This window comes from Coregonus lavaretus (genome assembly GCF_964263955.1).
Source record: "Coregonus lavaretus genome assembly, chromosome: 1".
Taxonomy (NCBI): domain Eukaryota; kingdom Metazoa; phylum Chordata; class Actinopteri; order Salmoniformes; family Salmonidae; genus Coregonus; species Coregonus lavaretus.
In genome coordinates this window covers 29,343,117-29,369,795 of record NC_139988.1, presented here as the reverse complement: position 1 = coordinate 29,369,795, position 26,679 = coordinate 29,343,117, and the positions used below count along the sequence as shown (strand labels likewise).

The 26,679-nt window shown below is 47.4% G+C and overlaps 1 protein-coding gene across 1 annotated transcript; it reads left to right on the top strand.

Annotated features, from left to right (window-relative positions):
• Positions 1–637: 637 nt before the first annotated feature.
• ftr14l (finTRIM family, member 14-like) lies at positions 638–5,427 on the top strand. Its single transcript, XM_084158818.1, has 8 exons — positions 638–1,144; positions 1,487–1,744; positions 1,939–2,034; positions 2,262–2,495; positions 2,806–2,965; positions 3,149–3,256; positions 3,904–4,040; positions 4,217–5,427. Exons 1-8 carry the CDS (start codon positions 980–982, stop codon positions 4,601–4,603), a joined length of 1,545 nt encoding a protein of 514 aa, XP_084014944.1. The 5' UTR covers positions 638–979; the 3' UTR covers positions 4,604–5,427.
• The last annotated feature ends 21,252 nt before the right edge of the window (positions 5,428–26,679 follow it).

Genomic DNA, 26,679 nt, shown 5'->3' with positions numbered 1-26,679 from the left:
GTGTCTTTTATACTGATAACAAGTTCAAACAGGTGCCATTAATACAGGTAACGAGTGGAGGACAGAGGAGCCTCTTAAAGAAGAAGTTACTGGTCTGTGAGAGCCAGAAATCTTGCTTGTTTGTAGGTGACCAAATACTTATTTTCCACCATAATTTGCAAATAAATTCATTACAAATCCTACAATGTGATTTTCTGGATTTTCTTTTCTCAATTCGTCTGTCATAGTTGACGTGTACCTATGATGAAAATTACAGGCCTCTCTCATCTTTTTAAGTGGGAGAACTTGCACAATTGGTGGCTGACTAAATAGTTTTTTCCCCCACTGTATACATTTTAGTTGGGCATAGTATAATTGACAGATTCTCTCAGTATATTGAACTTTGGCTTCTTCTTTTACAAACCATAAAAGGAAGTTATTTATAGGTGTTTAAACAAGTTTGCTAGCCAACTCATTGATCCTTCTTTGTGAAATACCACCTTGTTTTAGTGTTTTCCTTGTTTTTGAAACTTTTTGTGAAAGGCAGCACCTGTGTGCAGTGAAGAGCCACACCTCTCCAGCCTTTAAATATCCAACCAGGAGGACTGGTTTAGCCCAGTGACCAGGCTTCATTACTGACAATCTTGCTCTCTCAAGCACATACATTCCAGTCACACAGTTTCACTGAAACCAACCACTTGTCAACATCTATCTCTGTGGATTTCTCATTTACCTACGGATCCCATCTCCTACATATGTGAACATTCTTCACCTAATTTACCAGTGGATCTTACCTAATTTAAATGTGGAAACTCAACTTGAACTTTTTACTTGTGGGTCTCACTTTTACCTGTGGATTTAATCTTTGGACCTCACGTTTACCTTCTGACACCACCTTTAAATCTGTACTGCTCATTTACCTGTGGATTTCACCTGAGGACCTCACTTTTAGGGATCTCACGTCTACCTGAGGATCTGACTACTACTTGTCTCAGGAGAGATGTCTCATCGTGCCAGCACCTTGGACCTGGACATTACCAGCAAGTACAGCACTTTGGGAGGGAACGCCCAACGGCGCTCCACTAGCCTGAGTTCCCAGGCTCAGCCCAAAACCTCCAAGCCAGGTGACGTCCTGTGTGACTTCTGCACCACGCGGAAACAGAAGGTTTGGTTTAGAAATCTGTTTTCTTTTCTTTTTTAAATGTTTATTTTTGACATATTTTTGGTCATTTAGCAGACGCTCTTATCCAGAGCGATTTACGGGAGCAATTAGGATTAAATGCCTTGCTCAAGGGCACAACAACAGATGTTTCACCTAGTCAGCTCGGGGATTCGTACCAGCGACCTTTTGGTTACTGGCCCAACACGCTTAACTGCTATAGGCTACCTGCCACCTCCATAACATTGTTTGAAATTATTTTGTTTATCTTTTTGTTCTATATTGTAAAGTGTCTTTGGGCCCTGTAAAAGTGTCATATAAAACCTGTCGTGTCGTCTTCTTCTTAAGGCTGTGAAGTCCTGCCTACTGTGCCTGGCCTCCTACTGTGAGACCCACCTCCAGTCCCACTATGAATACCCAGCCTTGATGAAACACAAGCTGGTGAAGGCCACAGGCCAGATGAGGGAGAAGATCTGTGCCCAGCACGACAAGCTGCTGGAGGTGTTCTGCCGCACCGACCAGACCTCAGTCTGTGTCCTCTGCATGATGGACGAACACAAGCGCCACGACACTGTGCCAGCTGGCACTGAGAGGATTGAGAAACAAGTTAGTTTTGGTAACACTATACTCAAGTCCCCCTTTTAAAAAAAAAGTCCAGCCTCAGACAGCTGGCCTTTTTTACACCCCCTATGCATTCGTAAAGCCTTTATAACAGCTACATAAGACATTATGACATCCATCATAGGCCTGGTTCATATGTTGATGCTCCTATAACGTTGTGTAAATGTTGTCCCTTACAGAAACAGCTGGGATTCACTCTAATGAAGTCTCAGCAGAGGATTGATCAGAGAGTGAAGAAGTGGACAGACCTTCGCCAGGCTGTGGAGTCAGTCAAGGTGTGTAAAAAAATTATGAACCTTTGCATGCAAGCAGTGGGTGGGAGAACTTATTATTTTAAATCACTTCAATAAACCCCCCCAAAACTTGCAAGAGACTCCTAACAAACTGGGAATGTCCCTCTCTCTTTAACCTCCCCTTTTTCCCCTTCCTCTTTCTCGCTTACATGTCCCCTCTTTCATTTACTCCTGCTCTTTTATCTCTCCCTCTATTTACCCCCATACAGGACTCTGCCCAGGCGGTGTTGGATGAGAACGAGCGTATCTTCACAGAGCTGCTGCGCTCCATAGAGAGAAGGTACATAGAGGTGAGGGAGCTGGTGCGAGCCCAGGAGAAGACCACGGTGATCCAAGCTGAGGGACTACTGGCCCGCCTGGAGGAAGAGATAACTCTGCTGAGGAAGAAACACACCGACCTGGAGAAACTCTCCCACACTGACGACCACATACACTTTCTACAGGTTGGTATAATGTACAGTTACAGTCTCACACTGCCAGACTTCATAGTCTTGTATTCACTTGGCTACTGGAACAGGCACAGGAACGTGATAAAGCTGGAGTATCAGACTTCCCACCAGGCACTGAATGTATACTGGGCAAAAGTGGATTGAAATAACATTGTTTCACCTGTCCTTTCAACTTAATTCGAACTTAATTTCAGCTTAATTAATTAGAGTATTATGTTGCATCATCAATGTGGATATTTGACTGAATTGCTCAAAGTCATCATCATGCTCCTCTTTTCCCACCTGTTCTCCATCGTTCCTCTAGAGCTGGCAGTCTCTGTCTGGTCCCTCTGGGTATGAGGATCTAAACAATGTCACTGTCGCGCCATACTACTCCTTCGATGGAGCCAAGAGAGCCATCGCTGCGTTGAAGGTGCAAGTGGAGGAAATCAACAAGACGGAAATCAGCAAAATCGCCTCTGCAGGTTAGTTACCTCAACACACAGTGATTTCTTCTTTTTGGTTGACTTTGCTCTTGTTATTCTTTACAATGTATGTCATGCTATGTTGGCAAATTAGTGTTTAGATTCATTCCGTTTTCACAGTAGCCTATTTATTCCCTATTTAATATTTATTACAGCGGTCTGTCTGTCTGTCTGTCTCCACAGTCAAAGAGGTCCATATTATCCAACCACTAGAACCTATGGCACGGGAAGAACTAGAAACCAAGAGAAGAGAATATACAGAACCTAAGACAAGAGAAGATTTCAAGAAATGTGAGTCATTTTAACCCGTTTTTTTATTTAATAACAGTGTGTCTATTCTAATTTGTGCCCTGTGTCCTGTAACGGCAGACACTCATATTCATTTGAAGGAAGGAAGTAAATGTAACACGAATTTCCTGTTGTATGGTCACATGAGCATGATGGATGAAACTGGCATGGAAACCAGTGTGCCACAGTGACAGAGATAGTCTTTGTATCTGCAGAACAGGTTAGGTGAAAACCATCCATAAAGGTGTCGCTCCCAGCGGTGGAAAAACACTGAAGATATATGATTAAACAGACAGTTACGCAATATTGACACCTAATCATGTGTCACAGGACAGAGTTCCTTCTCTTTTAATAAGAGAGAACTGCAACTGGAACTTCAACTCTATAAGTCGTTACTCCTAGGCAACTATAAGGAAAACAACAGCATAATTAAACAGCATATTACACTGGTAGTTCTTCTGATGTAGGGCCTTGTTTGGTCATTGTTTGGTCTATCTTGTTCAAACCCCCTGGTGTAAATGTTAAGTGTTGGATTGACAGTTTCAGGGTCCTGCGATCAAGTCCTGGTTGGGGCTACCCCCCTGAAATTGCCACAGTATTTATTGTTTGGTCTATCTTTCTATTCTAAAGCTTTTATCCCTCTGTTCCAGACCTGGTCCAACCAACCCTGGATGTCAACAGTGCCCACCCCAACCTGTACCTGTCTGAGGGCAACACTGTAGCCAAGATGATGAGCGAACCCAAGAACTACCCAGACCATCCAGACAGGTTCGACCACTGGCAGCAGGTAAGAGGAAATGTTTTTTGCTCTTGTGTGACGTCACATGACTCAGACTAGGAAAGGATAGGGCTTTCTCATAGTTTCATATAATATTTTTCATTGCATGGTGGGTGGGCGGATGGTCAGATTCATATCCAATTAACTAAATTAATTCAATTCAACTCAACTCTCTTCCATCCCAGCTGCTGTGTAAGGAGGGTCTGTCAGGGAGTCGCTGCTACTGGGAGGTGGACTGGAGAGGAACGGAAATAGACATCGCCGTCACCTACCAGAGCATCAACCGCAAGGGCAACAACAATGAATGCAGCCTGGGGTGGAACGACAAGTCCTGGAGCCTGTACTGCTCTGAGGACAAATATTCCTTTGTGCACAAGAACCAGAGCACAGATATAGCCAAGCCCAGGTCCTCAAGGGTAGGTGTGTATGTGGACCAGATAAAGGGGACTCTGGCATTTTACAGTGTGTCTGATAGCATGAACCTCCTTCACAAAGTACAGACCGCCTTCATGGAGCCTCTCTACCCTGCCTTCAGTGTGTGGGGCTTTGGTTCCAGTGTGAAACTAGTGTAATGATTGAGTGGGAAAAGCTGAAGGGGGGTCTTGAACCAGCAACCCTATGGTTACAGAGAAATCTCACTAAATCTGTGCCATAAAGGTCCAGACCTCTTGAAGTTGTTGTATGCTTACATACAGGGAGGCTATACAAGCATATTAAATGAAATGTACCTGTAAATAGATTGATGCTCATTATAATGTGTGTATAATTGTGTCAATGCAATGGATGAATTACCTTGTAATAAGTATGTAATTACAGATAGATACAATGTTGTTTCATATTTTCTGAGAAGAAAAAATTATAATTACTGGAAAAGAGTAAGCAAATGTTTAGAAAGTTTTAAGATGAGTGATAGGGCGGAATCTGCTTTGACAGTTCGGTGAGACCATTACTGTTGGATGTTATCGGACCTTTCTTTCCCTTTCATAATAATCAGATCTTGTATAATCATAATGAATGTATTCTGATTAAAACACTGTCTGTGTAAGAAAAGTGGACCCTACCCCATGGTATTCCCACTGGGAGAATTGGGTCATATTTGGTTATGATGTTGATAAATTAATTAACAACCTATATCCACTCACTCAAAAAGACAGCCAAAAGTTAGTTGAATTTCCATTGTGTTATCACTATGCTTTCAACCATCTAAAAGCAAAACAAAATTCCAATAGAAAAACAATCTGATTTTTAGTTTAGTTCTCACCCAAATGTCTATCTCGGCGCTTTCAACCATTTAAAAGCACAGCAAAGTTCAAATGGGAATACAATGTCAGATATTTTCTTTATTTATACAACAGATTAATGTGTTATCAATGTTCTTCATCTAATACAGTGAGGGAAAAAAGTATTTGATCCCCTGCTGATTTTGTACGTTTGCCCACTGACAAAGAAATGATCAGTCTATAATTTTAATGGTAGGTTTATTTGAACAGTGAGAGACAGAATAACAACAACAAAAATCCAGAAAAACGAATGTCAAAAATGTTATAAACTGATTTGCATTTTAATGAGGGAAATAAGTATTTGACCCCCTCTCAATCAGAAATATTTCTGGCTCCCAGGTGTCTTTTATACAGGTAACGAGCTATGATTAGGAGCACACTCTTAAAGGGAGTGCTCCTAATCTCAGTTTGTTACCTGTATAAAAGACACCTGTCCACAGAAGCAATCAATCAATCAGATTCCAAACTCTCCACCATGGCCAAGACCAAAGAGCTCTCCAAGGATGTCAGGGACAAGATTGTAGACCTACACAAGGCTGGAATGGGCTACAAGACCATCGCCAAGCACCTTGGTGAGAAGGTGACAACAGTTGGTGCGATTATTCGCAAATGGAAGAAACACAAAATAACTGTCAATCTCCCTCGGCCTGGGGCTCCATGCAAGATCTCACCTCGTGGAGTTGCAATGATCATGAGAACGGTGACGAATCAGGCCAGAACTACACAGGAGGATCTTGTCAATGATCTCAAGGCAGCTGGGACCATAGTCACCAAGAAAACAATTGGTAACACACTACGCCGTGAAGGACTGAAATCCTGCAGCACCCGCAAGGTCCCCCTGCTCAAGAAAGCACATATACAGGGACGTCTGAAGTTTGCCAATGAACATCTGAATGATTCAGGAGAACTGGGTGAAAGTGTTGTGGTCAGATGAGACCAAAATCGAGCTCTTTGGCATCAACTCAACTCGCCGTGTTTGGAGGAGGAGGAATGCTGCCTATGACCCCAAGAACACCATCCCCACTGTCAAACATGGAGGTGGAAACATTATGCTTTGGGGGTGTTTTTCTGCTAAGGGGACAGGACAACTTCACCGCATCAAAGGGACGATGGATGGGGCCATGTACCGTCAAATCTTGGGTGAGAACGTCCTTCCCTCAGCCAGGGCATTGAAAATGGGTTGTGGATGGGTATTCCAGCATGACAATGACCCAAAACACACGGCCAAGGCAACAAAGGAGTGGCTCAAGAAGAAGCACATTAAGGTCCTGGAGTGGCCTAGCCAGTCTCCAGACCTTAATCCCATAGAAAATCTGTGGAGGGAGCTGAAGGTTCGAGTTGCCAAACGTCAGCCTCGAAACCTTAATGACTTGGAGAAGATCTGCAAAGAGGAGTGGGACAAAATCCCTCCTGAGATGTGTGCAAACCTGGTGGCCAACTACAAGAAATGTCTGACCTCTGTGATTGCCAACAAGGGTTTTGCCACCAAGTACTAAGTCATGTTTTGCAGAGGGGTCAAATATTTATTTCCCTCATTAAAATGAAAATCAATTCATAACAATTTTGACATGCTTTTTTCTAGATTTTTGTTGTTGTTATTCTGTCTCTCACTGTTCAAATAAACCTACCATTAAAATTATAGACTGATCATGTCTTTGTCAGTGGGCAAACGTACAAAATCAGCAGGGGATCAAATACTTTTTCCCCTCACTGTACACATGTGAAACTGTTGAGCGTGAAAAACCCAGCAGCATTGGAGTTCTTGACACACTGAAACCAGTGCGCCTGGCACCTTCTACCATACCCTGTTCAAAGGCACTTAAATATTCTGTCTTGCCCATTCACCCTCTGAATGGCACACATACACAATCCATGTCTCAATTGTCTCAAGGATAAAAAATCCTTCATTAACCTGTCTCCTCCATTCATCTACACTGATTGAAGTGGATTAAACAGGTGACAACAATTAGGGATCATAGCTTCCACCTGGATTCACTTGGTCAGTCTATGTCATGGAAAGAGCAGGTGTTCCTCATGTTTTGTACACTCCATGTATATAGACCTATGTAGCCTATACTAGAGGCTATTCATCTTTTAATGCAGTCATCTCGGTTTTCAGTTGAAGCATTTTTTCATCTTCCCCTTGTTTGTAACAATTGCATCGACATTGGCAACTTTGTATTTGTCTAGTCAACTTCATTGTGAAGTTATCGGTGGTCACAGACTGACAGATAAACATCTTGATTCTATGTTTAGAGGATATCTTCTGTGTATAAAGTGATGCGGAAGGGCAAATACGCATCTAACGATGCACTTAGATGTTCCATGAGTGGTCTGAGGCAGTCGGTAAATGACTGGCGTTTTTCAATGAAACTTTAGTAATGGTGGTTTTGGGAAACAGCTGGGAGATTTAACGATGCTCCTACGAAGGTTCTAACTATGAATTTATCCATTAAATGCTTTTGGGAAAGGGGGACCTGGATTGCAGTTGAGATTACATTAAAAGTAGGTGCATGTGACCAGTGGCGATTTTAGCATGTAAATCTTGGTGGGGCAAACTCCCCCACATTTTTTGGGATGCATGCCAGCAAAGCCACTACACAACACTAAACAATACATTTTATTTATTTTTTATTTTATTTCACCTTTATTTAACCAGGTAAGCCAGTTGAGAACAAGTTCTCATTTACAACTGCGACCTGGCCAAGATAAAGCAAAGCAGTGCAATAAAAACAACAACACAGAGTTACATATGGGGTAAAACAAAACATAAAGTCAAAATTACAACAGAAAATATATATATACAGTGTGTGCAAATGTAGCAAGTTATGGAGGTAAGGCAATAAATAGGCCATAGTGCAAAATAATTAAAATTAGTATTAACACTAGAGATTGTTAAGAGATTATGTGCAAATAGAGATACTGGGGTGCAAATGAGCAAAATAAATAACAATATGGGGATGAGGTTGTTGAGTGGGCTAATTTCAGATGGGCTGTGTACAGGTGCAGTGATCGGTAAGGTGCTCTGACAACATTAATTGCACTATAACGGTGACAAAATGTGCCGGAAAACTGTTAGGGCCTACATAAAGCTGTCCCAACAGCAGTATTCTCCCTGTACACCAAGTCAGAACCGTAGGATAAATAAAGGGGGCATATGAGCAGACAATGAAAGCTCTTACAATATTCGATGACGACATTTCTCTAAAACAGGCTGTACGCTAAATGTGCACCACCAAGTCAGAACAGTAGGCTAAGTTATGAGGTGAAAAGGGAGCAAATTATTAGGATGAGGCACATGGGCTACTAACAGCTTACTACACAACATACACTTAGTATTACTTTCTTAGCTACAGTATACATATCTCCCTGGCATATTATATCATTTACAGTGCCTTCGGAAAGTATTCAGACCCCTTCACATTTTGTTACGTTACAGCCTTATTCTAAAATGGATTAAATAAATAAAATCCCCAGCTATCTACACACAATACCCCATAAAGATAAAGTGAAAACAGAAATACCTTATTTACATAAGTATTCAGACCCTATGAGACTCGAAATTGAGCTCAGGTGCATCCTGTTTCCATTGACTGGGAGACTAGTCAGGATCGAGGCAAAGATGAACGGAGCAAAGTACAGAGAAATCCTTGATGAAAACCTGTTCCAGTGCGCTCAGGACCTCAGACTGGGGCGAAGGTTCACCTTCCAACAGGACAATGAGCCTAAGCACACAGCCAAGACAACGTAGGAGTGGCTTCGGGACAAGTCTCTGAATGTCCTTGAGTGGCCCAGCCAGAGCCCGGACATGAACCCGATCGAACATCTCAGGAGAGACCTGAAAATAGCTGTGCAGCAACGCTCCCCATCCAACCTGACAGTGCTTGAGAGGATCTGCAGAGAAGAATGGGAGAAACTCCCCAAGTACAGGTATGCCAAGCTTATAGTGTCATATCCAAGAAGACTCGATGCTGTAATCACTGCCAAACGTGCTTCAACAAAGTACTGAGTAAGGGGTCTGAATACTTATGTAAATGTGATTTTTCTTTTTATACATTAGCAAAAATTTATAAAAGCCTGTTTTTGCTTTGTCATTATGGGGTATTGTGTGTAGATTTTTAAATCAATTTTTAAATGTCAAGGGGTCTGAATACTTTCCGAAGGCACTGTATGCAGCAGAAATCAAGACATTTTTGGACTTACCTTGTTGTGCTCACTTGAACAGGAAGGTGGCGCGGCGGTCCTTCTTGTGGGCTCTAGAAAGAGGCTTGAAATTCAGAGTTGGTTGACCGTTCAAAATTATTTTCCGTATTTTCCCAGTCTGAGCTAGTTTTATCCGAGTTCCCAGTTGTCTTGAGCTCACTGAAGTCTGATATTTCCCAATTTCAAGTTTCCAGTTGTTTTGAACACGGCAGAAGTCTTGCTGGATTGACAGCAAACTTTTCTGGCCCATGGTGTTGCATGTGAATGTTTATCCTTTTAAGCTTGGAAAAGAGACCCTTAAACCCTGACTTGAACCACACACCCTCTCCATCGAATAGCAGGTTAGTGATTGCTTTGCAACGCTTGCAGTCAGCCACTGATTCCTTCCAAACCACTAATTGATGAATTTGCGATTTCCAAATTGTTCTGTAATGTTTATGTCCAATGGCCAATGAGCACCGATACGTTTTATCTATAATTTATCTTCATACGACAAGGATTGAAAAGGATTTGCCAGTAGATTGCTCGACTTGATGCTTGATGATGATTGTGGTCCTCTGTAGCTCAGCTGGTAGAGCACAGTGCTTGTAACGCTAAGGTAGTGGGTTCGATCCCCGGGATCACCCATACACAAAAAAAAATAATGTATGCACGCATGACTGTAAGTCGCTTTGGATAAAAGCGTCTGCTAAATGGCATATTATTTATTTTGAAAGTATAATGTCCAATCAAAGCTAAGGTAGACATACTGTGATTTGATGTCATTTTATCTGTGGCCAATGACCTTGAGCCTTCTTGGATGGGCACTTCTAATGTAAGTCTATGGCAGCACCCAAGGGGCTTGAATTTTCAAGCTCTACCCGTAGATTTTGTGGTGACGTAGTGTCCCCATGAGTGACAGAACACAGGCTCTGCCCCACCTGCCCTGAATGACGTGTCGCCACTGCATGTGACCAAAACCGTTTGAGATTCTGCATAGATTATTAGAGCAATTGTGAAGATCTCCACAGACCTGCAACGACCTATGCATGCTACAGTATCTCAAACAACGAAGATCCATCTGCTAGCCCCGGCCCGCTAGCACACGCAAGCCGTGGCCTCTTGCTCGCCAGTGCTGTAGCAGCCCCCGAATTACCTCCGAACTCTCCTATTGCTGTTCACCAGACCTTATGATAACTCAGCTATACAGCTGATGCCTGCTGGACTGTTCCTTTATACGGTACCGCATCCTGTTTATGTTTAGCCCCAATAGAAAACCCTGATAGCGAGCAGGCCTTTCTAATTGACCTGGCGTGGGTATCCTGGATGGATATTGACCTCATTCCGTCAGTAGAGGATGCCTGGTTGTTCTTTAAAAGTGCTTTCCTCTCAATCTTAAATAAGCATGCCCCATTCAAAAAATTCAGAACTAAGAACAGATATAGCCCCTGGTTCTCCTCAGACTTGACTGCCCTTGACCAGCACAAAAACATCCTGTGGCATACTGCATTAGCATCGAACAGCCCCCGCGATATGCAACTTTTCAGGGAAGTCAGGAACCAATATACACAATCAGTTAGGAAAGCAAAGGCTAGCTTTTTCAAACATAAATTTGCATCCTGTAGCACTAACTCCAAAAAGTTTTGGGACACTGTAAAGTGTATGTAAAATAAGAACACCTCCTCCCAACTGTCCACTGCACTGAGGCTAGGAAACACTGTCACCACCGATAAATCTACAATAATCGAGAATTTCAACAAGCATTTTGCTACGGCTGGCCATGCTTTCCACCTGGCTACCACTACCCCGGCCACCAGCTCTGCACCCTCCGCTGCAACTTGCCCATGCCCCCCCCCCCCCCCCCCCGCTTCTCCAAATTCAGATAGCTGATGTTCTGAAAGAGCTGAAAAATCTGGACCCCTACAAATCAGCTGGGCTACACAATCTGGACCCTTTCTTTCTAAAATTAACCGCCGAAATTTACGCAACCCCTATTACTAGCCGGTTCAACCTCTCTTTCGTAACGTCTGAGATCCCCAGAGATTGGAAAGCTGCTGTCACACCCTGGCTAATGGACTCTAGTTATTGAGCCAGAGTGTGTTTGTTTCTATGTGTTCTGTTTCTATGTTGGGTGTTCTAGGTTGTTTATTTCTATGTTTGACTGGGTGACTCCCAATCAGAGGCAACGAGTGTCAGCTGTGTGCTGGTTGTCTCTGATTGGGAGCCATATTTAACTGTCTGTGTTTCACTTTGGGTTTGTGGGTTTTTGTTCCGTGTTCGGTCATTGTCACCGTGGACTTCACGAGTCGTGTTTTGTTTTGTTTAGAAACTTTAACTAATTAAAGTCATGTTTGTTTCTCACGCTGCGCCTTGGTCTACTCATTACTACGACGATCGTGACAGAAAAACCCACCATACCAAGACCAAGCAGCGTGTCCAGGAGCAGGCCCCTTTATTCTATGTACCCAACGCACTAGAAGACCAGTTCTTAAAGCCTTTAGTCGTATCCTTATTCTAGTCCTCCTCTGTTCCTCTGGTGATGTAGAGGCTAACCCAGGCCCTGCAGCCCCCAGTATCACTCCTACTCCCCAGGAGCTATCATTTGTTGACTTCTGTAACCGTAAAAGTCTTGGTTTTCTGCACATAAATATCAGAAGCCTCCTTCCTAAGTTTGAGTTATTCACTGCGTTAGCACACTCCGCCAACCCTGATGTTCTAGCAGTGTCTGAATCCTGGCTTAGGAAGGCCACCAAAAATTCTGAAATTTCCATCCCCAACTATAACATTTTCCGTCTAGATAGAACTGCCAAAGGGGGTGGAGTTGCAATCTACTGTAGAGATAGCCTGCAGAGCTCCATCATACTATCCAGGTCTGTGCCCAAACAGTTTGAGCTTTTACTTCTAAAAATCCACCTTTCCAGAAATAAATCTCTCACTGTTGCCGCTTGCTACAGACCCCCCTCAGCCCCCAGCTGTGCCCTGGACACCATATGTGAATTGATTGCCCCCCATCTATCCTCAGAGTTCGTACTGCTTGGTGACCTAAATTGGGATATGCTTAACACCCCGGCCATCCTACAATCTAAACTAGATGCCCTCAATCTCACACAAATTATCAACGAACCTACCAGGTACAACCCTAAATCCGTAAACATGGGTACCCTCATAGATATCATCCTGACTAACTTACCCTCTAAATACACCTCCGCTGTCTTCAACCAGGATCTCAGCGATCACTGCCTTATTGCCTGCGTCCGTAACGGGTCCGCGGTCAAACGACCACCCCTCATCACTGTCAAACGCTCCCAAAAACACTTCAGCGAGCAGGCCTTCCTAATTGACCTGGCCCAGGTATCCTGGATGGATATAGATCTCATTCCGTCAGTAGAGGATGCCTGGTTGTTCTTTAAAAGTAATTTCCTCTCAATCTTAAATAGACATGCCCCATTCAAAAAATACAGAACTAAGAACAGATATAGCCCCTGGTTCTCCTCAGACTTGACTGCCCTTGACCAGCACAAAAACATCCTGTGGCGTACTGCATTAGCATCAAATAGCCCCCGTGATATGCAACTTTTCAGGGAAGTTAGGAACCAATATACACAAGCAGTTAGGAAAGCAAAGGCTAACTTTTTCAAACAGAAATTTGCATCCTGTAGCACTAACTCCAAAAAGTTTTGGGACACTGTAAAGTCCATGGAAAATAAGAGCACTTCCTCCCAGCTGCCCACTGCACTGAGGCTAGGAAACACTATCACCACCGATAAATCTACAATAATCGAGAATTTCAACAAGCATTTTGCTACGGCTGGCCATGCTTTCCACCTGGCTACCACTACCCCGGCCACCAGCTCTGCACCCTCCGCTGCAACTTGCCCATGCCCCCCCCGCTTCTCCTTCACACAAATCCAGACAGCTGATGTTCTAAAAGAGCTGCAAAATCTGGACCCATAGAAATCATCTGGACTAGACAATCTGGACCCTTTCTTTCTAAAACTAGCCGCCGAAATTGTCGCAACCCCTATTACTAGCCTGTTCAACCTCTCTTTCGTAACGTCTGAGATCCCCAGAGATTGGAAAGCTGCCGCGGTCATCCCCCTCTTCAAAGGGGGTGACACTCTAGATCCAAACTGTTACACACCCATATCCATCCTGCCCTGCCTTTCAAAAGTTTTTGAAAGCCAAGTCAACAAACAGATCACCAACCATTTCGAATCCCACCGTACCTTCTCCGCTATGCAATCCGGTTTCCGAGCTGGTCATGGGTGCACTTCAGCCACGCTCAAGGTCCTAAATGATATTATAACCGCGATCGATAATAGACAGTACTGTGCAGCCGTTTTCATTGACCTGGCCAAGGCTTTCGACTCTGTCAACCACCGCATTCTTATTGGCAGACTAAATAGCCTTGGTTTCTCAAATGACTGCCTCGCCTGGTTCACCAACTACTTCTCAGATAGAGTTCAATGTGTCAAATCGGAGGGCCTGTTGTCTGGACCTATGGCAGTCTCTATGGGGGTGCCACAGGGTTCAATTCTTGGGCCAACTCTTTTCTCTGTGTATATCAATGACGTCGCTCTTGCTGCTGGTGACTCTCAGATCCACCTCTACGCAGACGACACCATTTTGTATACATCTGGCCCTTCATTGGACACTGTGTTAACAAACCTCCAAACGAGCTTCAATTCCATACAACACTCCTTCAGTAGCGTCCAACTGCTCTTAAACACTAGTAAAACTAAATGCATGCTCTTCAACCGAACGCTGCTTGCACCCGCCCACCCGACTAGAATCACTACTCTAGACGGGTCTGACCTAGAGTACGTGGACAACTACAAATATCTAGGTGTCTGGTTAGACTGTAAACTCTCCTTCCAGACTCACATTAAGAATCTCCAATCCAAAGTTAAATCTAGAATCGGTTTCCTATTTCGCAACAAAGCCTCCTTCACTCATGCTGCCAAACATGCCCTCGTAAAACTGACTATCCTACCGATCCTTGACTTCGGCGATGTCATTTACAAAATAGCCTCCAACATTCTACTCAGCAAATTGGATGTTGTCTATCACAGTGCCATCCGTTTTGTCTCCAAAGCCCCATATAATACCCACCACTGTGACCTGTACGCTCTTGTTGGCTGGTCCTCACTACATATTCGTCGCCAAACCCACTGGCTCCAGGCCATCTATAAATCACTGCTAGGCAAATCCCCGCCTTATCTTAGCTCATTGGTCACCATAGCAACACCCACCCGTAGTCTGCGCTCCAGCGGGTATATCTCACTGGTCATCCCCAAAGCCAACACCTCCTTTGGCCGCAATTCCTTCCAGTTCTCTGCTGCCAATGACTGGAACAAATTGCAAAAATCTCTGAAGCTGGAGACACTTATCTCCCTCACTAACTTTAAGCATCAGTTGTCAGAGCACCTTACCGATCACTGCACCTGTACACAGCCCATCTGAAATTAGCCCGCCCAACTACCTCATCCCTATATTGTTATTTATTTTGCTCATCTGTACCCCAGTATCTCTATTTGCACATCATCTCTTGCACATCATTCCAGTGTTAATACTAAATTGTAATTATTTTGCACTATAGCCTATTTTATTGCCTTACCTCCATAACTTGCTAAATTTGCACACTGTATATTAATTGTATTTCTGTTGTATTTTTGATTTTTGTTTTGTTTTACCCCATATGTAACTCTGTGTTGTTGTTTTTATCGCACTGCTTTGCTTTATCTTGGCCAGGTCGCAGTTGTAAATGAGAATTTGTTCTCAACTGGTTTACCTGGTTAAATAAAGGTGAAATAAAAAAAAATTTAAAAAAGGCAGCCTGGACGTGGGAGCAGATCTTGGACGGGCAGGGGTCCTGGACCTGGGAGGAAATCCTGGCCGGGATGGATCGCCGGCCATGGAGTGAGACGGTGGAGGCGCGCCGTAGAGAGGAGCTACGGCGTGATCAGGGTCGTCGTCGGACGGTCGTGAGGCAACTCCAGAAAATTTTTTAGGGGGGGGCACACGGCATGGACGACGGGGCTGACGGAGGAGAAAAGGGGGCGGATCCAGAAGGCCACCAGGCCAGGGGTACACCGCCCTGTACGTCCTGTGCGGATGCCTCACACAGAGTGTGTGAGGGTAGGCATTCAGCCAGGACGGGTGGTGGCCGCTATTCACTCCAGGCCTCCTATCCGTCTCCACAGCCCGGTTCGGCCTGTCCCTGCTCCACGCACCAAGCCTACGGTGTGCGTCGCCAGCCCAGTCCGGCCTGTCCCTGCTCCACGCACCAAGCCTATGGTGTGCGTCGCCAGCCCGGTCCGGCCTGTCCCTGCTCCACGCACCAAGCCTACGGTGTGCGTCGCCAGCCCAGCCCGGCCTGTTCCTGCTCCACGCACCAAGCCTACGGTGTGCGTCGACAGCCCAGCCCGGCCTGTCCCTGCTCCACGCACCAAGCCTACGGTGTGCGTCGACAGCCCAGCCCGGCCTGTCCCTGCTCCACGCACCAAGCCTACGGTGTGCGTTGACAGCCCAGCCCGGCCTGTTCCTGCTCCACGCACCAAGCCTACGGTGTGCGTCGCCAGCCCAGCCCGGCCTGTTCCTGCTCCACGCACCAAGCCTACGGTGTGCGTCGCCAGCCCGGCCTGTCCCTGCTCCACGCACCAAGCCTACGGTGTGCGTCGCCAGCCCAGCCCGGCCTGTCCCTGCTCCACGCACCAAGCCTACGGTGTGCGTCGCCAGCCCAGCCCGGCCTGTCCCTGCTCCACGCACCAAGCCTACGGTGTGCGTCGTCAGCCTGGTCCAGCCCGTTCCTGCCACTCGCACCAAGCCAGGGGTGCGAGTCGTCAGCCTGGTCCAGCCCGTTCCTGCCACTCGCACCAAGCCAGGGGTGCGAGTCGTCAGCCTGGTTCAGCCCATTCCTGCAACTCGCACCAAGCCCGGGGTACGAGTCGTCAGCCTGGTAAGGCCCGTTGCTGCTCCACGCACCAAGCCTAGGGTGCGAGTCGTCAGTCCGGTGAGGCCCGTTCCGGCTCCACGCACCAAGCCTGGGGTGCGCATCGTCAGCCCGGTCCGGACCGTCGCTGCTCCACGCACCAAGCCAGGGGTGCGAGTCGTCAGTCCGGTGAGGCCCTTTCCGGCTCCACGCACCAAGCCAGGGGTGCGTATCGTCAGCCCGGTCCGGTCCGTTGCTGCTCCACGCACCAAGCCAGGGGTGCGCATCGTCAGCCAGGTCCGGTCCGTTCCTGCCTCACGCGCCAAGCCAGGGGTGCGCGTCGTCAGTCCGGTGCCTGATCAGGTACCGGTCAGCTGCTCCACAACGGAGCTTAAGCAATCCGCTCCGTCGATGTCCAGTCCTGATCCAGTCAGCGGGGTCAGACCGGACCAGGGGCGCTACGGGGGGATTATGGAAGGGTGGTGGTCAAGCCCGGAGCCGGAGCCGCCTCCGAGGAGGAATGCCCACCCAGCCCTCCCCTGTTTGGGGTTTTGTTGAGGCGCGGTCGCAGTCCGCGCCTTTAGGGGGGGGTACTGTCACACCCTGGCTAATGGACTCTAGTTATTGAGCCAGAGTGTGTTTGTTTCTATGTGTTCTGTTTCTATGTTGGTTGTTCTAGGTTGTTTATTTCTATGTTTGACTGGGTGACTCCCAATCAGAGGCAACGAGTGTCAGCTGTGTGCTGGTTGTCTCTGATTGGGAGCCATATTTAACTGTCTGTGTTTCACTTTGTGTTTGTGGGTTTTTGTTCCTTGTCGGTCTTTGTCACCGTGGACTTCACGAGTCGTTTATTGTTTTGTTATTTAGTGTGTATGCTTTAATTAAATAAAGCAAGTATGTTCGCAACTAACGCTGCGCTTTGGTCCACTCCTTCATACAACGTTCGTGACAGAAAAACCCACCATAAAAGGACCAAGCAGCGTGTCCAGGAGCAGGCAGACTGGACATGGGAGGAAGCGCCAGGAAAGGAGATGGAGAGGCTGGCGATGGCCCAGGTGGGCAAATCGTGGTCCTGGGAGGACATGCTCGGGGGCAAGGGACCTTGGGGTAGGATTAAGGCCCTGGCGAGAGAGGAGCAGCGGCGTCAGCAGTGCCATCGTCGGACGGACGAGAGGCACCCCCAATAATTTTTTGGGGGGGGCACACGGCATGGGCGACTGGGCAGCAGGAGGCTGCCACAGGGCGAAATGGGAGACGAGGAGAGAAGGCCACCGGGTTACGGGAGCCATTGGCGAGAGGAGGGAAGGAAGTTGTAGAGGCACGGCGAGAGGTACTGAGGTGTATTGCCAGTCCGGTCCGGCCCGTTCCTGATCCCCGTTTAAGGCCAGTGGTGTGTGTTCCCAGTACGGTCCGGCCTGTTCCTGCTCCACGCACCAAGCCTACGGTGTGCGTCGACAGCCCAGCCCGGCCTGTTCCTGCTCCACGCACCAAGCCTACGGTTTGCGTCGCCAGCCCAGTCCGGCCTGTCCCTGCTCCACGCACCAAGCCTACTGTGTGCGTCGCCAGCCCAGCCCGGCCTGTCCCTGCTCCACGCACCAAGCCTATGGTGTGCGTCGACAGCCCAGCCCGGCCTGTTCCTGCTCCACGCACCAAGCCTACGGTGTGCATCGCCAGCCCAGCCCGGCCTGTTCCTGCTCCACGCACCAAGCCTACGGTGTGCGTCGCCAGCCCGGCCTGTCCCTGCTCCACGCACCAAGCCTACGGTGTGCGTCGCCAGCCCAGCCCGGCCTGTCCCTGCTCCACGCACCAAGCCTACGGTGTGCGTCGCCAGCCCAGCCCGGCCTGTCCCTGCTCCACGCACCAAGCCTACGGTGTGCGTCGTCAGCCTGGTCCAGCCCGTTCCTGCCACTCGCACCAAGCCAGGGGTGCGAGTCGTCAGCCTGGTCCAGCCCGTTCCTGCCACTCGCACCAAGCCAGGGGTGCGAGTCGTCAGCCTGGTTCAGCCCGTTCCTGCTACTCGCACCAAGCCCGGGGTGCGAGTCGTCAGCCTGGTAAGGCCCGTCGCTGCTCCACGCACCAAGCCTAGGGTGCGAGTCGTCAGTCCGGTGAGGCCCGTTCCGGCTCCACGCACCAAGCCTGGGGTGCGCATCGTCAGCCCGGTCCGGCCCGTCGCTGCTCCACGCACCAAGCCAGGGGTGCGAGTCGTCAGTCCGGTGAGGCCCGTTCCGGCTCCACGCACCAAGCCAGGGGTGCGTATCGTCAGCCCGGTCCGGTCCGTTGCTGCTCCACGCACCAAGCCAGGGGTGTGCATCGTCAGCCAGGTCCGGTCCGTTCCTGCCTCACGCGCCAAGCCAGGGGTGCGCGTCGTCAGTCCGGTGCCTGATCAGGTACCGGTCAGCTGCTCCACAACGGAGCTTAAGCAATCCGCTCCGTCGATGTCCAGTCCTGATCCAGTCAGCGGGGTCAGACCGGACCAGGGGCGCTACGGGGGGATTATGGAAGGGTGGTGGTCAAGCCCGGAGCCGGAGCCGCCTCCGAGGATGAATGCCCACCCAGCCCTCCCCTGTTTGGGGTTTTGTTGAGGCGCGGTCGCAGTCCGTGCCTTTAGGGGGGGGTACTGTCTCACCCTGGCTAATGGACTCTAGTTATTGAGCCAGAGTGTGTTTGTTTCTATGTGTTCTGTTTCTATGTTGGGTGTTCTAGGTTGTTTATTTCTATGTTTGACTGGGTGACTCCCAATCAGAGGCAACGAGTGTCAGCTGTGTGCTGGTTGTCTCTGATTGGGAGCCATATTTAACTGTCTGTGTTTCACTTTGTGTTTGTGGGTTTTTGTTCCTTGTCGGTCTTTGTCACCGTGGACTTCACGAGTCGTTTATTGTTTTGTTATTTCGTGTGTATGCTTTAATTAAATAAAGCAAGTATGTTCGCAACTAACGCTGCGCTTTGGTCCACTCCTTCATACGACGTTCGTGACAGCTGGCACGGTCATCCCCCTCTTCAAAGGGGGTGACACTAGATCCAAACTGTTACAGACCTATATCCATCCTGCCCTGACTTTCGAAGGTATTTGAAAGCCAAGTGAAACAGATCACCGACCATTTCGAATCCCACCGTACCTTCTCCGCTATGCAATCCGGTTTCCGAGCTGGTCATGGGTGCACCTCAGCCACGCTCAAGCTCCTAAACGATATTATAACCATAATCGATAAAAGACAGTACTGCGCAGCTGTCTTCATCGACCTGGCCAAGGCTTTCGACTCTGTCAACCACCGCATTCTTATTGGCAGACTAAATAGCCTTGGTTTCTCTAATGACTGCCTAGCCTGGTTCACCAACTACTTCTCAGATAGAGTTCAATGTGTCAAATCGGAGGGCCTGTTGTCTGGACCTCTAGCCATTTCTATTGGGGTGCCACAGGGTTCAATTCTCGGGCCAACTCTATTCTCTGTGTATATCAATTATGTCGCTCTTGCTGCTGGTGACACTCGGATCCACCTCTATGCGGACGACACCATTTTGTATACATCTGGCTCTTCATTGGACACTGTGTTAACAAACCTCCAAACGAGCTTCAACGCCATACAACACTCCTTCCGTAGCCTCCAACTGCTCTTAAACAATAGTAAAACTAAATGCATGCTCTTCAACCGAACGCTGCTGGCACCCACCCGACTAGAATCACTACTCTCGGCGGGTCTGACCTAGAGTATGTGGACAACTACAAATACCTAGGTGTCTGGTTAGACTGTAAACTCTTCCTCCAGACTCACATTAAGCATCTCCAATCAAAAGTTAAATCTAGAATCGGCTTCCTATTTCGCAACAAAGCCTCCTTCACTCATGCTGCCAAACATACCCTCGTAAAACTGACTATCCTACCGATTCTGGACTTCGGCAATGTCATTTACAAAATAGCCTCCAACACTCTTCTCAGCAAATTGGATGTAGTCTATCACAGTGCCATCCGTTTTGTCTCCAAAGCCCCATATTCTACCCACCATTGTGACCTGTACGCTCTTGTTGGCTGGCCCTCACTACATATTCGTTGCCAAACCCACTGGCTGCCAATGACTGGAACGAACTGCAAAAATCTCTGAAGCTGGAGACTCTTATCTCCCTCACTAACTTTAAGCGTCAGTTGTCAGAGCAGCTTACCGATCACTGCACCTGTACACAGCCATTCTGAAATTAGCCCACCCAACTACCTCATCCCCATATTGTTATTTATTTTGCTAATTTGCACCCCAGTATCTCTATTTGCACATCATCTTTTGCACATCTATCATTCCAGTGTTAATACGAAATTGTCACCATTTTGCACTATGGCCTATTTATTGCCTTACCTCCATAACTTACTACATTCGCACACACTGTACAGTGGGGGAAAAAAGTATTTAGTCAGCCACCAATTGTGCAAGTTCTCCCACTTAAAAAGATGAGAGAGGCCTGTAATTTTCATCATAGGTACATGTCAACTATGACAGACAAATTGAGAAAAAAATCCAGAAAATCACATTGTAGGATTTCAAATTATGGTGGAAAATAAGTATTTGGTCACCTACAAACAAGCAAGATTTCTGGCTCTCACAGACCTGTAACTTCTTCTTTAAGAGGCTCCTCTGTCCTCCACTCGTTACCTGTATTAATGGCACCTGTTTGAACTTGTTATCAGTATAAAAGACACCTGTCCACAACCTCAAACAGTCACACTCCAAACTCCACTATGGCCAAGACCAAAGAGCTGTCAAAGGACACCAGAAACAAAATTGTAGACCTGCACCAGGCTGGGAAGACTGAATCTGCAATAGGTAAGCAGCTTGGTTTGAAGAAATCAACTGTGGGAGCAATTATTAGGAAATGGAAGACATACAAGACCACTGATAATCTCCCTCGATCTGGGGCTCCACGCAAGATCTCACCCCGTGGGGTCAAAATGATCACAAGAACGGTGAGCAAAAATCCCAGAACCACACGGGGGGACCTAGTGAATGACCTGCAGAGAGCTGGGACCAAAGTAACAAAGCCTACCATCAGTAACACACTACGCCGCCAGGGACTCAAATCCTGCAGTGCCAGACGTGTCCCCCTGCTTAAGCCAGTACATGTCCAGGCCCGCCTGAAGTTTGCTAGAATGCATTTGGATGATCTAGAAGAGGATTGGGAGAATGTCATATGGTCAGATGAAACCAAAATAGAACTTTTTGGTAAAAACTCAACTTGTCGTGTTTGGAGGACAAAGAATGCTGAGTTGCATCCAAAGAACACCATACCTACTGTGAAGCATGGGGGTGGAAACATCATGCTTTGGGGCTGTTTTTCTGCAAAGGGACCAGGACGACTGATCCGTGTAAAGGAAAGAATGAATGGGGCCATATATCGTGAGATTTTGAGTGAAAACCTCCTTCCATCAGCAAGGGCATTGAAGATGAAACGTGGCTGGGTCTTTCAGCATGACAATGATCCCAAACACACCGCCCGGGCAACGAAGGAGTGGCTTCGTAAGAAGCATTTCAAGGTCCTGGAGTGGCCTAGCCAGTCTCCAGATCTCAACCCCATAGAACATCTTTGGAGGGAGTTGAAAGTCTGTGTTGCCCAGTGACAGCCCCAAAACATCACTGCTCTAGAGGAGATCTGCATGGAGGAATGGGCCAAAATACCAGCAACAGTGTGTGAAAACCTTGTGAAGACTTACAGAAAACATTTGACCGGTGTCATTGCCAACAAAGGGTATACAACAAAGTATTGAGAAACTTTTGTTATTGACCAAATACTTATTTTCCACCATAATTTGCAAATAAATTCATAAAAAATCCTACAATGTGATTTTCTAGATTTCTTTTCCTAATTTTGTCTGTCATAGTTGACGTGTACCTATGATGAAAATTACAGGCCTCTCTCATTTTTTAAGTGGGAGAACTTGCACAATTGGTGGCTGACTAAATACTTTTTTTCCCCCACTGTATCTTGTCCATAATGTAGCGGCCTATGGGACTTTCATTGAAGAGGTAAGGGAGGAGGATGGTACATGTGATCTGCATAACATACCAATACCAATTGACATACCTTTGTATGCCTCCTCCCATCTGCTGTCCTTTCAAATTCAAATCCAAATGTTTCAGTGTGGCAGTTAGGTTCTTGCAAGAACCCCCACCAACTAAGGAGGTTCCTTGATGAACCCCACCTCCTATGGGGTTCTTGGAATAACCTTTTGGGGGCAATTTTCAGTGCCAAGAACCCTAAGGTTCTTTTAAGAACTTATAGGATCTTAGGAGAACCCTTGTTGAACCCCTAATTTTTTAGAGTGTACCAACAAAACCAATGGAGCAAATCCCATAACATTTTCACATGGAAATAGCTTTTGATTTCTATGATATAGCCTCCCATAGCCTATATGTGGTGTTCAATGCAGGCCTACATTGCATGAGACTTTTAGGGTTTGACATTCATATTGTATTGGTCTGTAACACCATGGGCCAAATAGGTGACTGTAAATTGCATTGTGTTGTATGATGCAAGAAACCACTTTACAAAATACAATGAACTATTATTACCATCCTATTACCATACTCTGCCTATTGGCTTATTTGCATATTCAAGCCTGTCTCAAAATACAACACTGCCCCTTTAATTAAGAAACGTTTGTTTACCTGACTGGCTTTTCAAAGACAGCTTGAAATGTAGCCTACACGTTTTGTGCTCTTGTATGAAGCAGTAACTCCCCATTACTGGCCTATACTTATCTATAGCTGGGCTAATAACTCGCTAACTAACAAAGAATAGCAACAAATGTGCACACTGGCGGCTCTGTGCTTTGATCTGAAAAGCGCATTCACTAGCAGGCGATTGAAAGATGGTGGGCTACCCCCGCCAATATAATTTTACTCCATTGCGCTCTGGCTCTGCCTCCAACAAATTCATAGACGCAATCTTGCAAAGTTGGATTTGTTTTGTTGCGTTGAAAAGGGGCTGATATAATGTTGATTCGATCACAGCAAAAAACGTTGATCTATATAGTGCAAACTAATGGGTTTCTGCGTTTCTGCGTAGCATGCATTTCTTCTGCACTGCAGACCTGGAAGAGGTGCGCGGCGCACGTGCACAGCTTAGAGGCAACATTGGCCAGGACCGTTGGACACGTTGGCCTTGCCTGCGGAGTGGGGACCAGACGGCTCAATTTCTAAATCCACCAATGTCTCGGACATTACAGTGTTTGATTTTTGAAATGGCCCTCTCAGGTCCTCTACAAGCCGGAATGTTGAATAAAATTACATTTGAACTTACTCTATGGGTTGTCTGCATGGTTGGTCCTTATATGGGCAGGAATTTGAGACAATATATCCACAGGAAAATATTAATTAAACCAACTATCACATGAGGCAAACGTGTTTGAAATGTGTATAATGTATTTTTTTATTCCGATTTTTCAGGGGGTGCTGCTTTCCTGTGGATATATTGTCTCAAATTCCTGCCTACATAGAGAAATAGTAGTGTCACGATCGTCGGGAACAGAGGACCAATGCGCAGCGTTGAATGCAAACATATTTATTTAATCTGAAAGATAACACGAACAAAACAACAAAACGATAACGTGACGTCCTTAGCTCAAACACAACCTACTAGGAACACGGAACAAGATCCCACAAACACTGAGGGAAAACAGACTGTTTAAATATGGTTCCCAATCAGAGACAACCAGCAACAGCTGACACTCGTTGCCTCTGGTTGGGAACCACTCTGGCCAACATAGAAATACAAGACCTAGAATGGAAAACAAAGAGCACAAAACATAGACAGTACCCCCCCCCAAAGGCGCGGACTCCGACCGCGCCAACAGAACACCACAGGGGAGGGACCGGGTGGGCACTCCGCCTTGGCGGCGGATCCGGCTCTGGGCATGATCCCCACTCCCTCTCTAACCCCCCACAGTACCCCTGGTCCGGTCTGGCCCTGCTGGCCGGAGCTGGACTGAACACTGGTGGAGCGGATTGCTCTAGCTCCGACGTGGAGCAGCTGACCGGTACCGGACCAGGCACCGGTGGAACAGGCACAGGCCGTGTCGGACTGACGACGCACACCACTGGCTTGGTGTGGGGAGCAGGAACAGGCCGAGCCGGGCTGACGAAGCGCACCATAGGCTTGGTGCGGGGAGCAGGAACAGGCCGGGCCGGGCTGGTGACGCGCACCATAGGCTTGGTGCGGGGAGCAGGAACTGGCCGGGCCGGGCTGGCGACGCGCACCATAGGCTCGGTGCGGGGAGCAGGAACAGGCCGGGCCGGGCTGACGACATGCACCACAGGCTCGATGCGAGGAACAGGAACAGGCCGGACCGTACTGGGGACACACACCACTGGCCCTATGCAGGGATCAGGAACGGGCCGGACCGGACTGGTAACACACCCCAGTACCTCTCGCCGTGCCTCCACACTTTCCCTCTCCTCTGTGACCAGTGGCCCCCTTAACCTGGCGGCCTCCTCTGCAAACCCGCTGGACCGCTCTATCGCGGCCTCCTGCTGCCCCGTCGTCCACGGCGTGAGCCCCCCCCCTAAAAAAAATCTGGGGGTCTCTCCTCCCCGTGGGCCAGGCCTCTATAGTTCTTGCCCAACTCTCGCTCTTCTGCTTCCAACTCCAGCCTCTCTCCTCCTCACATGGCTTGACCCAGTCGAGACTCTTCCTCCACTGCTCCCAAGTCCACCCTCTCTGCTCTTCACTAGGCTTGACCCAGTCGAGGTTGCCACGGAGATCCGCTAGCGATTCCCCTGGCGATGGCTCCTGGACACGCTGCTTGGTCCAGTTTTAGTGGGATCTTCTGTCACGATCGTCGGGAACAGAGGACCAATGCGCAGCGTTGAATGCAAACATATTTATTTAATCTGAAAGATAACACGAACAAAACAACAAAACGATAACGTGACGTCCTTAGCTCAAACACAACCTACTAGGAACACGGAACAAGATCCCACAAACACTGAGGGAAAACAGACTGTTTAAATATGGTTCCCAATCAGAGACAACCAGCAACAGCTGACACTCGTTGCCTCTGATTGGGAACCACTCTGGCCAACATAGAAATACAAGACCTAGAATGGAAAACAAAGAGCACAAAACAGACTCTACACACCCTGGCTCAACATAAAAGAGTCCCTAGAGCCAGGGCGTGACAAGTAGGCACTAACTCTGCTCTTTTTGTAGGCCAAAGCCGACGGGAAAATTAATGGAGTTTTTGGATAAACACAGAAAATAAGGTCTATGGTAAACACATGTTTAGGAGATCTTATACGTTTCGTTCTTTGAGAATCTTCATCAGCTAACGTTACTTTTTGTGAATTTTGAAGCATTTATGTAATAAGAAAAAGCACAAAGGCTTCATAATTCATAAAGGTAATGTTAACTGATTGCTAATATCTCAGAGCAAAACATATAAGATCTCATTTACATCATTTAGCAGACGCTCTTATCCAGAGCTACTTACAAATTGGTGCATTCAACCTCTGATAGCCAGTGGGACAACCACTTTTTTTTTTTTTTTTTTTTTTTAATGGGGGGGGGGGGTGGGTAGAAGGATTACTTTTATACTATTCCAGGTATTCCTTAAAGAGGTAGGGTTTCAAGTGTCTCCGGAAGGTGGTCACTGACTCCGCTGTCCTGGCGTCGTGGGGGAGCTTTTTCCACCATTGGGGTGCCAGAGCAGCGAATAGCTTTGACTGGGCTGAGCGGGAACTGTGCTTCCGTAGAGGTAGGGGGGCTAGCAGGCCAGAGGTGGATGAACGTAGTGCCCTCGTTTGGGTGTAGGATCAGAGCCTGAAGGTAAGGAGGTGCCGTTCCCCTCACAGCTCCGTAGGCAAGCACCATGGTCTTGTAGTAGATGCGAGCCTCAACTGGAAGCCAGTGGAGTGTGCGGAGGAGCGGGGTGACTTGAGAGAACTTGGGAAGGTTGAACACCAGACGGGCTGCAGCGTTCTGGATAAGTTGTAGGGGTTTAATGGCACAGGCAGGGAGCCCAGCCAACAGCGAGTTGCAGTAATCCAGACGGGAGATGACAAGTGCCTGGATTAGGACCTGTGCCGCATTCTGTGTAAGGTAGGGTCGTACTCTGCGAATGTGGTAGAGCATGAACCTGCAGGATCGGGTCACCGCTTTGATGTTAGCGGAGAATGACAGGGTGTTGTCCAGGGTCACGCCAAGGTTCTTTGCACTCTGGGAGGAGGACACAACGGAGTTGTCAACCGTGATGGCGAGATCATGGAGCGGGCAGTCC

What these genes read in the sequence shown, in the direction of transcription:
- ftr14l (XM_084158818.1), top strand. Translation starts at nt 980, where the DNA reads ATGTCTCATCGTGCCAGCACCTTGGACCTGGACATTACCAGCAAGTAC. An exon ending in GCACCACGCGGAAACAGAAG is followed by an intron (nt 1,145 to 1,486) that starts GTTTGGTTTAGA and finishes CTTCTTCTTAAG; the next exon opens with GCTGTGAAGTCCTGCCTACT. An exon ending in CTGAGAGGATTGAGAAACAA is followed by an intron (nt 1,745 to 1,938) that starts GTTAGTTTTGGT and finishes TGTCCCTTACAG; the next exon opens with AAACAGCTGGGATTCACTCT.